The sequence below is a fragment of the Vespula pensylvanica genome, chromosome 20 (assembly GCF_014466175.1).
Source record: "Vespula pensylvanica isolate Volc-1 chromosome 20, ASM1446617v1, whole genome shotgun sequence".
Taxonomy (NCBI): Eukaryota; Metazoa; Arthropoda; class Insecta; order Hymenoptera; family Vespidae; genus Vespula; species Vespula pensylvanica.
Window position 1 is genome coordinate 1,892,722 of NC_057704.1, and position 14,330 is coordinate 1,907,051.

The 14,330-nt window shown below is 28.1% G+C and overlaps 1 protein-coding gene across 2 annotated transcripts; it reads left to right on the forward strand.

Moving 5' to 3' along the window:
* The first annotated feature begins 3,676 nt into the window (after positions 1-3,676).
* LOC122636194 (aquaporin AQPAn.G) lies at positions 3,677-13,491 on the forward strand. Of its 2 annotated transcripts, none has more exons than XM_043827171.1 (5): positions 3,677-4,026; positions 9,286-9,543; positions 10,383-10,667; positions 11,364-11,573; positions 12,222-12,281. In XM_043827171.1, the coding sequence occupies exons 2-5, from the start codon at positions 9,286-9,288 to the stop codon at positions 12,258-12,260; spliced, it is 792 nt and encodes a 263-aa protein (XP_043683106.1). In that variant the 5' UTR covers positions 3,677-4,026; the 3' UTR covers positions 12,261-12,281. The 2 variants fall into 2 exon arrangements, with proteins under 2 accessions (XP_043683106.1, XP_043683105.1); XM_043827170.1 differs by lacking the exon at positions 12,222-12,281 and adding an exon at positions 12,492-13,491 and having other exon boundaries at positions 3,680-4,026.
* Positions 13,492-14,330: the final 839 nt, after the last annotated feature.

The window sequence follows — 14,330 nt, forward strand, 5'->3', positions numbered from 1 at the left end:
GGAAAAACAATTTTAATTAAAGTATTTGTAAATATAGTCCCTTGTCAGTATTTTCTCAATTAAAAAATTTGTGAATACAATAATCTGTCAATGTTATTTCAATTAAAATATTTACAAATATACTAATTTCACAGTATCCTTTTTACATAAAACATTTGTAAATATAATAATTTGTAAATACTTTAAATACTTAATGATTAATATTTATTATAAACTCAGGTATAAACCAAATGCAATCCAAATGCAATTCGAATGCATTTCAGATGCAAACCCAATTCGATCCAGACACTATCGTAACACGTATTATTTATTGTCAAATGTATATATATATTTATTTATTTATTTTATAAAAAATATCATCCTTAACTTTTAATCAATAAAAATACCAATCAAATGAATAAAAACAAGCAAAACAAATAATTGTTGATACGAAAGATTTCTCTTTCTCTCTCTCTCTCTCGTCGTTTGTTAATGGACGCGTGCCTGCGGTTAGAATAAAACCTAGCCAAGTGATAAAGTAGTTTAACGTTTCAGGTTTAATTATAGTGATCGTGACGTTTCTTCCTAGATGCAGGTATGTACGTAATAAATCTCAATATAGAAACGTACGGGATGCAATAATCAATGTTAGCCGTCTGGTTATCCTCGTCTATTGGCTTTGCAATCATTCGTAGCTTCTTGATAGAAAACAGCTATCTACTATAAAATTTAACCATCGATTTATCGTGGTTAAACGCAATACCCTTCTTATCCCTCCATTTTTCTATTTTTCAATTTGTTTTTCTTTTCTTTCTTTTTTATTTTTCTTAGTACGATTAAAATCACCGACAAACCTCAAAGTACTTTTTGGAAAATAATAAACGTAATAAACGTTATTCATTATCTCTCCAAGAACACAATTTTTTATCGAACGTGATAGATCAATATTCCCATAATCATTACGTTTGTTTCTAGTTTGTTTTGTATTTTTTTCTGTTCCTTCCTTTTTTTTCTTTTATTTTTTTTTTTACTTCCTTTCTTTGGCCGATTCCGCGTGTGATTTTATTCGTATATACGTTAGTAGTGTTTACACGTATATGGATTGAAGAGAACACTGGTTCGACCGGTGTATCTTATGTATTTACATACATATATGTATATATATGTGTATATATATATATATATATATAAAGAGAGAGAAAGAGAGAGAAAGAAAAAAAGATGGTCACGTCGAAAGAGTAATGCAGCCGGAATTATAGCTAGGTCATGATCCTTAAACGACTGTTTCTGGGAAAAAAAAGAAAAAGAAAAAAAAAATATACATTAAAAGCCATGTGGTTAACTCGTAAAGATGCCATATACGAAATGTCAGGTTTTACAGGACTAACTGGATTCAGGTCGATTCGAGACGCCAACGTCGATGGTCATCGTTCATCGTTCACCTCGATTAATACGTTAGAAAAAGATGAAATTACGATTGTTAAGTATATATATGTATGTACAAGGTTTCTCTTTCTCTATCTCTCTCTGTCTCTCTTTCTTTTTCTCTCTCTGTCTATCTATCTATATCTCACGCGTTCTATATCTCATCGTATTGTTACGAACCAATAAAAGGTTTAAACCATCGATATTTCTAAAATTATTATCCATAAAATTTGTACTTATTTTATATTTTTTACAAACATTTTTTGTGTATACAATCAGAATAGTATATACATTCTTGCGAGGCCCAAGTGAAATATTATTATGAAAATTTTAAATAACAAGTTTTTTCTGTTGATCAAATTAATAAAAGAAAAAATTAAGTAAACATCTTTTTTATAATTTTAATCTTAACAAATATATATATATATATATATTTTGTTATGAACTTTTCTAATCAAACGAATATATATCTCAAGAACAAAAAAACTAATGCAACTCTATATAATTCTTGCACTAAAAAGTCGATAATACATTAGCGATGTTTACTGCCGACGTAAATATATATACACACATACAGATATACATGCGCACACAATGCAAACGTATCTATCGGCCTACATTCAATATGGATACATACTTACATATCTATGTACGTACGTACTTACGTATCTACGCACGTACATAAATGGATATTTACAATTGTGCACACGATCGTACACTTAAGAATGTAAAATAGTCAATTCGATCAATTTGTAACCTGACACGTTTCATCCCACTTATTTGACAATTATTTCTTCCTACACTACACGGTGCAAATCACTATGCTCGTGTGAACACCAATTTAAAATATTAATAATAAAGATTTTTAATTGATCAAAAGAACATTAAACGAATATATTTTTCGGACATCGTTTAAGAATGAAATAAATATTTTTTCTTTTAGACCTTTTATTTCCTTTTTTCCTGTAAATTAATTTTAAACGAATCGGTTCGAAATTTACGAAGAAATTATTTTAGTTTGTTTGTAGACGATCGAAGAAAAAAAAAATAAAATAAAAATAATAAAAGAATATATATATATATATAAAGTGTTTTATTGCACTATTTATATTTGTTTACATGAAAATATATTATACGATTCATCTTACCGATGCAAACAGAAAATTTTCTTTCTCTTTCTCTCTTTTCCTCTCGCATTCACTGAAATATTTAGATCTTATATAAATTCATTGTATAATCTGTAGGTTGTCCAAAAATTGCAGCCAAGATCAACAGTAAATATAACAATATAAATAAAATAAACTAACCTTTGTCTGTCTAATATCGTAAATTATTGAAATTTTTGGCGTCGAGTCCATCATCATTGCGTGTTATCCAAGGATAAACTAAACGACTTTTTGTCCATTCGCATGACTCCAAACGTCGTAAGTATTGTACATATGCACATACGTGCTTTAACGATGAGCGCGTCAAAAGAATATGATCTCAGTTTATTCAAAAGCTAGAAAAAGGAAGATAGCAGTAAAGATAAGGAGAGAAAGAGAGAAAGAGTAAAACGAAATAAAAACGGGAAGGACTGTTATGTATTTATTCGGTCAGTATTTTCAAACATGTTTAATTAATATTTTAAATAATAAATCAGTATTTATAATAAAATATTTGTAGAGTAATACATCAATATTATACAGACTTAATAGAAAAATTATCAGTATATTAATTAAAATATTTTATCAGAATATCTTCGAGTGAAAATATTTAACTCGTAAGTATTTTTGAATGAAAATATCACAATTCATAATAATTTTAAATAAGCGATCGATATCTATAAAAAACCGAAATGCAATTAAGATAATACCCATGATTCCCATTTAATTATCTTTACCTTTTATTGATATTACAAAATATATACATACAACATATATATTTCAAACTTATATTAAAAAACACATACATATACACGTATACTCTAAACTTAAAATACATACTATAAAATATTCCACTGTATATTATAAACTATATACACACACATATATATATATATATTATTTATAAATACTAACAAATATATATATCTGTATACACATACACGCACATACCCATGCGATCTCTTACTCTAAGTACTAAAATTGTTAACTTATTTGTTAACTAATTAAATCGATCGAAAAATAAATACAAATGGACGAAAGTCAGGACATTAACTGTTAGATCTAGGATAGTTTTAACATCGTGAACGTATATATCCCCCTACTCTTCGTCAATAGACGCAGAGAGACGAGAACGGCGCTTAGAGATATACTCTCACACGTCACTCGGGAACGGTATCTCTATGGTCGAAAGAGAACCGACAGTCGTCTCTTGGAAACTCCTACGGTCTGCACGCGACTCCTCCGCGATCATCATCCTCTCTGTGATCCCTTCCCTCGATCGTATTTTTTCCTCTTATCTATCGTTCTACCGTATTCTATTCGACTGATAGAGGATCTTAGTCACGTGTTGTTATTCAGTTCGTTCAAAGGATCGAAGGATCTCTCTGTCTCCGTTTCTCTTTTTCTTTCTCTATCTCTCTCTTGTCTCTTTTTCTTTTTCTTTTTCTCTGTCATTCAGTTATAACAGTTACTCGAGGTACGTATGTAAATTATCTTATCTTACATTATGCGATAAGATCTTTCCCAAATAATATTTCATATTCGATTGTTTGCTAAAATATAATAATAATAATATTAACAATAATAATAAGAATGATGATGACGAGGATGATTGCAATTTTTTCTTATTTTTTTTCTTTTCTCTCTTTTCTTTTCTTTTTTTTTTTTTTTCGTCTGTTTCTCTTAAATTAATAGTGTCGCTTATGATTAATTAATTTACAATTTTTTTGTATTACTGATATTTTTATAATATATTTTATTTAATAACGATGTTATAAAATCTTTTTTTCGTGATAATAATTTTTGACACAATGGATATTTATAATATAATATATATATATATATATCATATTTATTATACATATTCGTAAATCTATCTATGTAACTTTTTGTTTCATATTAATCGTTCTCTCCCTCTTTCTCTCTCTCTCTCTCTCTTTGTTTCTGTTTTAGTTTCTATCATGTCTTAATACATTTTTATCGCACGTGTATCACAGTTATTAAATCAGAACAAAGTTCTATTTCTGTATTATTAATAACGCATATTGCAGTCTTATCGTTAAAAAAAATATGAAGGGGAATTGTACAAAACCGAACGGGACATCCAACGGAAAAAAAAGGAAAAATGGAAGAAGAAGAAGAAAAAAAAAATGAAAAAGAATTAAACGCGAGTCAAGACAATCGCGAGAAAACGAAAGAAGCGCGGTTGGATTGTTTACATTTATGTGGTAGACGACGCACATGCGTCATACATAAGTAGTGCCAATGCATTTCACATGCACACGACGCGTTAAACACATTTCAAGACGTTTCTTCTTATCTTCTATTTCTTTCTCTTTCTCTGTTGCTCTCTCTCTTTCTTTCTCTCTTTCTCTTTCACGAATTGTATCGTTCAGTAAAAAAAAAAATATTCGAATAATCTGTACATTCGCATAAATATTTGCATATGCAAATATTCTCTCTTTTTTTTTTTTTTAAATAGTCTCACGTCTTCTATTTTTTTCTTTCGCTTTTTTATTTTTCCATTATCGTCGATTTCCAATTTGAAAGAATATTATTTATATTTTTGATTAAAAACAAAAAAAGAATAGGTAAGATAGGAAGAATGAAATAACGTGGGAGAAGAATTTTCGTTTCTTTTTCAAAATGTACTTTTGTTCGATCAGAATATTTGTTATTAATTAACGATAAGTAATTTTGTAAAATAAATAATCAATTTTTTGTTCAATATTTATAATAAAATATCGATACGTGTTATAAACGATCAGTACGATTAATTAACTATCAGGATTTATTGAAAACACTGATCATTCGTTTATAAAATACTGACAAATTATTTCATTTACAAAACATCTCAATCAGCTGACAATTTTTTTTTATATCAATAGATGTAACACCAATCGCGTATCGATATATTTTATTATAAATAACGATAACATTCGTTCGAAGTATCGATCAAAAATGTTTTGAAGTATTGATAGCCAATAGAGTAGAAAGATCATAGAAAGAGGTAGGGAAAAAAGATATAGGAATAAAGAAAAAAAAAAAAATGTAGAAAAAAAAGAAAAAAGAGAAAAAAAGAGAGAGAAAAAGAGAGATAGATAGAACAAGAACGAGAGTCAGAAGTAACCATAGAAGGACAACGACCGTATAAGAACAAAGCGGTACCATATATACTCGATAAATCTACGAGGACGTAACCCGGGTAATTTGTGTCAAATCAACCGGTTTATTTCTGCTTTCACGTAGAAATCAACCGGTTAAGATTCAAAATCTGAGTAAGAGAACCCTTTTGGGTTTTTACATCAAAGAATCATCGTCTCATCGAATCAACGTAGAAGCACGGGAATCGATAGAAATAGTTTCCACGTGTTCCACGAACGAATTAATATGCGTGTCACCTATGTTCTGTAGAAAAACCCACCCATTCGAGGATTACGATATATTTCTAGTGATTCTATTAGATATCCAAGTATTTCTCAATCTTTTTTTTTTATATTTTTTATATCCGTATAACGCACCGAAAAGTTATCGATAGGGTAATACGTTTTTATCTATAAAAACTTAAAGAAAAAGAAAGAAAAAATAAATGTAGAATTTTTTTTAAATATTTCCAACTCATATATATATATATATATATATATATATATATATATATTATAAATACATATATATACATAAAAAATATATATCATACATAACGTCAAATATTATTTATATTACATATAAACACACACGCAGAGATTTCTTTTAAATAACGTTATAGAATTAAATAATGTTAGTAAATTAATGTAATTATTATTATCATTATCATAATTTTCTTTTTCTTTTTTAATTAACGCATCAAAAACGTAGTAATATCCCCAAATAAAAAGATTAAGATGATCGTTCGTGTTATACGGTTTTATTCCTTAAGAATTACTAACTATAAAGACTTTGAATATTAAACGAGCACAGCTTCCCAACTCGGTCCACTGTAAAATGGCTGGTATCGCGTTCACGAGATTTCGTAATGATTAGCGCACGGCGAATTAACTCTGTAAACCGTACATATGAGTTTATGGTAACACAACGAACGTATCGTTACCGTGAATTACTTACGGTGGAAGTAACGATCTCATATACATCGACATATAAGTACATATATATATATATATATATATATATATATATGGTTATGTGTATATGTATGTGACATCATCGTGAAATCAAGCAACCACCTCCACGATATTCGTTAAGACACGATTTAGAGACATATCTCGGTGATGATATTATCCGTTTGCGTAATCATACCTAAACGAATGATCACCGAATCGAATGAAGAAGGAAAAAAGAGAGAGAGAAAGAGAAAAAGAATTCGAATCGATCCGTTCAAATATGATTATATTAATGGAATTATATATCTGGGTCCAGATCCAGGTTAATTCTATTCGAGCTTTAGATAAGATTAATCTTTCTATTTGCACGATAAGAATCTTTAATTTATATTGTTTGTACATATATACCTACTTACGTTAAGAGAATCAACCAGTTTTCGGAACGTACTGTTTGATCATCGATCATTTCTGGTTAATTAACGAAAAAAGAAAGAACAAAAATATATATATATATATATGCGTGTCTGCATATTAAATCATATTTACGAGGTTCGTTGTTCGAGTTGTTAAAAGGAATAAAAAACAAAATAAAATAAAACAAAGTAAAAAATGAATACGACTGTTTGTTAATAACACGAGTGACCGATTAATTAGCTTCAGTTACTATTGTGGTTAATTAAAAAAGGAAAATGTATATATATATATATATATATATATATATAATGTATATACACATATAATTCATTGTCTTTCGAAGAATCCTTGTTCAAATTGTCGAAAGAAGAAAAGAAAAAAAAAAAAGGAAATAACACGTTGGTTTGTTAATAATAAAACGAGTGTTAATAACGCGAGTGACCGATTAATCGACTCCACTTGCCAGAAACGATTAACTAATTCGAGTCTATCGAAAATTGCCAAGTTGCCAACACCGGTAGATTCTTGTCAACCCTGGAGGATGTGCCGATCTGCATGCGTAATGTTAACCTGGATATCTGATGACTCGTTAAAATCGTAAAATAAGCTTTCGTATCGTTTCTATCGACGAACGTTTTTTCCCCTCTTACTGTCTAACCGTCCTCGATCTAAATTCGCAGAACGAGCCGATGGTGAATCGGTGAATATATTCGAAACGTCACACTATCGCTATCTATCATCCCATCTCATTTGTATTCTTTATTATCCTTACTATTTTTTTTACATTTTGTACGTATTTCATTAAATTTCATACATTGCAGCATCGTTACAATTTTTTAATTCTATTTTTGACGATTTTATTGTTCAGTCGATTAACACTATTTGCATCTATCATTGCAATATCTTTAATTTGTACATTTTTATTGTCTGACATCGTACGTATGTATTTATTAAATTTCATATGTCGCAGTATCGTTACAATTTTTTTATTCTATTTTTGACGATTTTATTGTTCAGTCGATCTTACAATGCTTAACACTATTTGCATCTATCATTGGAATATCTTTAACTTGCGCTCTTTATTGTCTGACTTTTTTAATGTATGTTCATTCATTAAACTTCATTATAATATTATTTCCATTCGATCGATTATTATCTCTTATTACATTTATGTATGTATATTTGTGAGATCGACTTTAAACAATTTTTTTATTATTTCATTTTTGATTATTTTGTTGTTTTTTGGTCGATCTTGCATTTAACACTATTTGCATCTGTCATTGGAATATCTTTAACTCGCATACTTATTATATTGTAATACAGACAAGTCTCTCTCTCTCTCTCTTTCTCTTTCTCTTTCTTTCTGTCTTTTTCTAAAAAAAAAGTTAATACTTTTCATCGATCATACTATTATTCTCTACCTGCATATTTTACCACATATTACTACGGTCGATGAACAAAGTAGAAAAGTGAACGACACTTTAGAAATATATTCAATCTTTTTCGTGATTAACGGTAAAAGAAACGGTACCATTGAATGAGAGAGATAGAAATAGAGATAGAAAGAGAGAAAGAGGAGAAGAGGGGAGGAGAAAGAGTTCAGGAGATAAAAACTTTCATACGTTGCCCTTTGTAAGATATTAAGTTGGAAAAATTGATCGATCATGACTCAGGGATTGTGTCAGATTCAGAATCCAGGAAAGTCGTAACCAATGCCACAAAGTCGATAGAGAAAAAACACCCGTTGCTTTTAATACCTGTTTATGCGTCATTATCGTGTCTCGATCGCTGTTACGTTTTATCTGGAACAACAGTGCAATATGAGAGAGATTAAACGATGTTTTTTTTTTTCTTCTAAACAGTAAGACAGAGAGAGAGAGAGAGAGAGAGAAAGAGGAAAAAAACAACTGTGGAGTTATTTCCACAGTTTCGTCTAAAACATGATTACATCGAAAGTATTATGATTTTTAATTTATCTCTTAGGACACACCTAACTTCTATGTTTTTAATTAATTGTATTAAAAAAATATATATATATATATTATATATTTTTTTTTTACTGTTCCTACAAGAAACAAAATATTCGATTGGATCCAAATCAGTTTATAATCAACTTCTAGATATATAATACATTTCTATATATAAAACATATAATTTTATTTTTTATTTTTATGAAATAAATTTGAATGAATAAATGCGATACAATCTTACGTTGATGTTTGCAGATGGTGAATTTAAAAGGAGCGATTGGGGCGAACGAGTTAACCGACAAACAGTCCGGTCTTTACCGAGCTTTACTTGCAGAATTTCTTGGTACAATGCTGTTAAATTTCTTCGGTTGTGGATCGGTCGTAACGAAAAATGTTGTGGCGATAAGTCTTGCATTTGGTTTGACCGTGGCTGCAGCAATACAATCGATAGGGCACGTTTCCGGTGGTCACGTCAATCCTGCTGTTACGTTTGGTTTAATGATCATCGGAAAGGTATAAATCTATTATTTATATCAATAAATATATTAATTTTCCTAATTTATACAAATTTATCGAATACTTTTTCCTTTTCTTTTTTGTGTAATTTTTATTTCTTTTCTTTTCCTTTTTTTTTTTTTTTTTGGAAAATAAATTAATTAAAACTTTTCACTGTCTGTCTCTATCATCTTCGACATTCGATATTAAACATGATAATCATTCATCATTGATTAGTCATTTACAATTATCCAAAAATGTATCCTAACGGCTTGTGGCATGATTTATCACGTTTACTCAAACGTTATTATCAATTAATGAAGTAAGAGAAATCCAATGATATATCACGATTGAATACATTATCACATACTTTGCGGCGTAATGGTTAACACGTAATAGCTCGTTGATAGATATATAATTACGTGTAACTATATAAAGACAACGGATTAAGCTAGCATAAGCAAAACATATTCCTTTACGTTCTTCCGATATATCTATCTATTCATCAGATTTATTTTTATACTTTCTCTATATATCTCGAATAATTAAAACGATTAATCGGAAATGATTTTATGTGACAGAAAAGAAAAATAAAACTAAAGAGAAAAATCAGAAAAGAAAATAAGACAGGATTTTTTAAGTTTCATATTACTTTTTTTTTCCAAAGAAATATTTCAAATTAAAAAAAAATTATTTTACACACACACACACGCACGCACACACACTTAGAGATGATATAGATTTTAATTTTAATTTTATATGACGTACGATTTAATTTTTAAACGAATATAATCGCGTATGTAAATGTTATAAATAAATACGTCATACAATCGTTACTAATTTTTTTCTTTTTTTAGATACCGATAGTTCGTGGAATCCTTTACGTTTTAGCTCAAAGTGCAGGTGCTATTGCTGGCTCAGCCGTATTAAGGGCACTTTCAGCTGAAAGTATGGAGGTCAGTCTCGGCGTGGTATCCCTTGCAGATGGGGTTACACCAGTTCAAGGTCTGGGAATTGAATTTTTTCTGGCATTGATACTGGTTATGGTAGTCTGCGGTGCTTGCGACGGTGCGAAACCTGACAGTAAAGGAATAGCACCATTGCTGATTGGACTTTCTGTTACCGTCGGACATTTAGTTGGTGTAAGAGATAGCTCTAATTTTCCTTTTCTTTTTTTGTCTTTTTATTTTTATAGAAATAGTACAATAATATGATAAGTAATAAAATGTAATAATCGGTATTTGGTATTTGATGATAATGATATTTGATAATTTCTTCTCTTTTTTTTTTGTTTTTTAACGTTCTTTAATATTAAAAAGTGACAATATATGAAATGTTTATTTAAAGTCAATCAAGAATATGCAGGTGAAAAATCATTTCATTAGCAAAATGTCTAATAAAAATCTCAATTTTTAGAGATAAATTCGAATAGAGTTGAATGAAAAAATTAAATCTAATAAATATTCAATATCATTATTATATAAAAAAGAAAAAATAATATGACTAATCATTATATTTTTTTACCCGATGTATATGCAATCATCATCATCATCATCATCATCACTGCGTTTACAAAAACTTCATAAAAATAAAAAATAAATCAATGACAACACTAATTTATACATTCGAATAGAATCAAATGAATGCAAATGATAAAAAATAAAATGTAATATATTCTATAGTATCATTACTATCTTGAGAAAAGAAGAAATAATTTAACTAATAACTAGTTTAAACCCACTTAATATATGTTGTGAAATAGATTACGTGGAAAAATATTAAACAAAATTAAAAAAGAAACACTATCGAAATATTAATCATGTCTGACGATATTTTAGGTTCCACGAACAGGTGCTGGAATGAATCCAGCTCGATCATTAGGAAGTTCTGTTGTTATGGGTGCATTCGATGATCATTGGTTATATTGGGTTGGTCCTATTCTGGGCGGACTTGCTGGGGGTTTGATTTATACTCATGCTGTTGGTCCAGCAAAGAAAGAAGATATATCTACGAGGCAATATGCGACCGTAGCCATGGAAGAGAAAGAGGTATGATATTAAGAAAGATTTATACAATAATACCGTAATAAAGTACACGTATACGTTAATATTATATATCCCACTTTAAACATATACAGTGTTTTTTTAAAAATATATTCGAACATATTTTTAAACCGAATAACTTTATCGATTGATTAATCTGGACGATTGAGTAATCAATTAAAAAAAAAAAAAAAAAAAAAAAAAAAAAATTAATTAGACAAATTAAACAAATTAATTAGAGAAATCGATGTTTTAAAATAAATTATCATAGATAAATAATAATCAAAATTATTTATATATATATTGAACATTTAATTTTCACGAAAACTAACATGATTAATTAATTAACAGAAAATATCGATCGAATGAAACATCCAATGCTAAAAAAAAAGATAATAAAATGATAGATAATAATTTCATTACATACGATACTTTCTTTTAATCGATTTAGTTCAGTCGAGTTATGTTTAGTCGATTGAAAAGTTAAGTTATTCAGTTTAAAAGATGCTTCGACGATTTGTAAAACGGGTATGATGCATTGATCTGATCCATATTTAAAAACGCATACACGTTGATAAGAGAAAATCGATTATGTATCATCGTTCGGCGTTAAATAATTTTCATATAGTTTTTATCATCGTCTCTATCTCGCAGAGGTTCGAGTACATAGACAGCGGAAGAGGAGGACTCTAAACAACAAATCGAGAGAGAACAGAAAAAAAGAAACAGAAAAAAAAAAATAGAAAAAAGCGATACGTCAAAAAAGAAAAAAAAAATATACACAAAAGATAATGAATATAACAAATAAATAAATAAATAAATAAATAAATGAATAATGATAAGAAAAAAAGAAATGAAAACAAAAAAAAAAAGAAGAAGATAATCGAGATCAATGATAAAAATACGAAAAACATTATTTTACAGCTCCAGAATCTTACCGGAAGGAAGAACGTCCATCCCGCTTGAGCATCACTAATTTAATCAACCACTCTCATGCCAATTTACTAAGCTCTTCCTTCTTTTTGTTTTTTTATTATTTAATTTTTTTTTTTTTTTTCTTTTATACTCGCTGCCTTGAAAAACTATCGACACGAACAAATGAAGATATTGGGTTAACTGGTTAACTGCATGTAATAATAATCGTACGGAATGACTCATTGTGTATATATATATTATACATATATATAATCCTTCAAAACTTACGAATTAATCGTATCTATTTCTTATCTGACATTTTGGGAAAATTGATAACAATCGAGAGTTTACTAATATAATAATTTTGTAGGAAAAGAAGAAATAAAAAATCTAAAAAAAAAGAGAACACTTAGACAGGCCAAAGACGATTAATTATATAATTATGAAATGCATATTGACACACTTGCGACAATTTAGCTTTCACGAATTATAATTTCGTTAATTGTTAATTAATAATCTCGAATTATCGTATTACGGTTCTGTCCGCACACTCAACGCATATCCCATGCCACGACTTATCTAACGGCATTGATGACAATCAAAGAAAAGCGAAAATTAAAAAAAAAAGAATAAAAAGATTAAAAAAAAAAAAAAAAAAAGAAAAATAAGAAAAAGAAAAGAGAGAAAAAAAAAACGATTTCGCCAAACCATCTAACATAATTATATTGTTTATCCGCTTATCTTTTTTTACATTATCAAAGTAACGTCTCGTATTTGATCGCTTACATTAGGGAAAAATAAAAAAATCAAATACAATAAAAAATGATCAAAATCCTGATACGTCCATTATTGAAGAAAAAGGAAAAAAGAAAAAAAGAAAAGAGATATATTTATAAAGTATATATAATTCCACATAGTTATGGTAACAACTAATTAATTTCTCATTATGTTTTTCGTTATTATTCACAATAAATGAAAAGATTTTTTTTCCATAATATAATATTATATATATATATTATTTAATCTATCGACCGTACACGTTTTTCTTTCTTCTTCATTATTAATATTATCATTATTATTGTTACTATCATTATTATCATTATCGTTATTACTTTTCCTTTCTTTTTTTTTCGTAAATTCAGATGTCGAAATATTTTTTGAAAATATTTATATAAACCGAGATGATGTATACATGATTAATGTTAATACGACGACAATTAAAATGTACATTTTAATATATGCAAGCTACCATCTGCCATAGAAAATAAAGTATATATATGTATATATACATATATATACATATATATATATATATATGTATATATATATATATATCGTATAAAACTGTACAATCGATGTTTATTTTATTTTCCAGGGTGGGATGTCTGAAAAAAAAAAAACGAAACTATAAAAAAAAAGAAAAAAAAAACAAACAAAATTGAATAATAAGACCAATGACATTTAGCATATAGAACATGTTTACTAATACGTATATGTCATAATATATATATTTTTTCTTTTTTTTTTATCTGATAGAGATAATTTCAAATATTCTTAAAACAATTCGTAATATGTATATATGCACCACCATTACGTAATTTCGCATAATTTTTAACTGCACACTAGAAGTTACGTATGTATACATACATACATATATATATATATATATACATATACATATACATATATATATATATATATATATATATATATATATAACTTCACATCTTATTAAAATGACGTATCCCTTGGACACTCAAAACTAATTAATTATAATCTTGCATTCGGCGCATACATTTAAACATGTTTGATGAAACATGTTTAATAAATCGCTAAAATGTATATTAC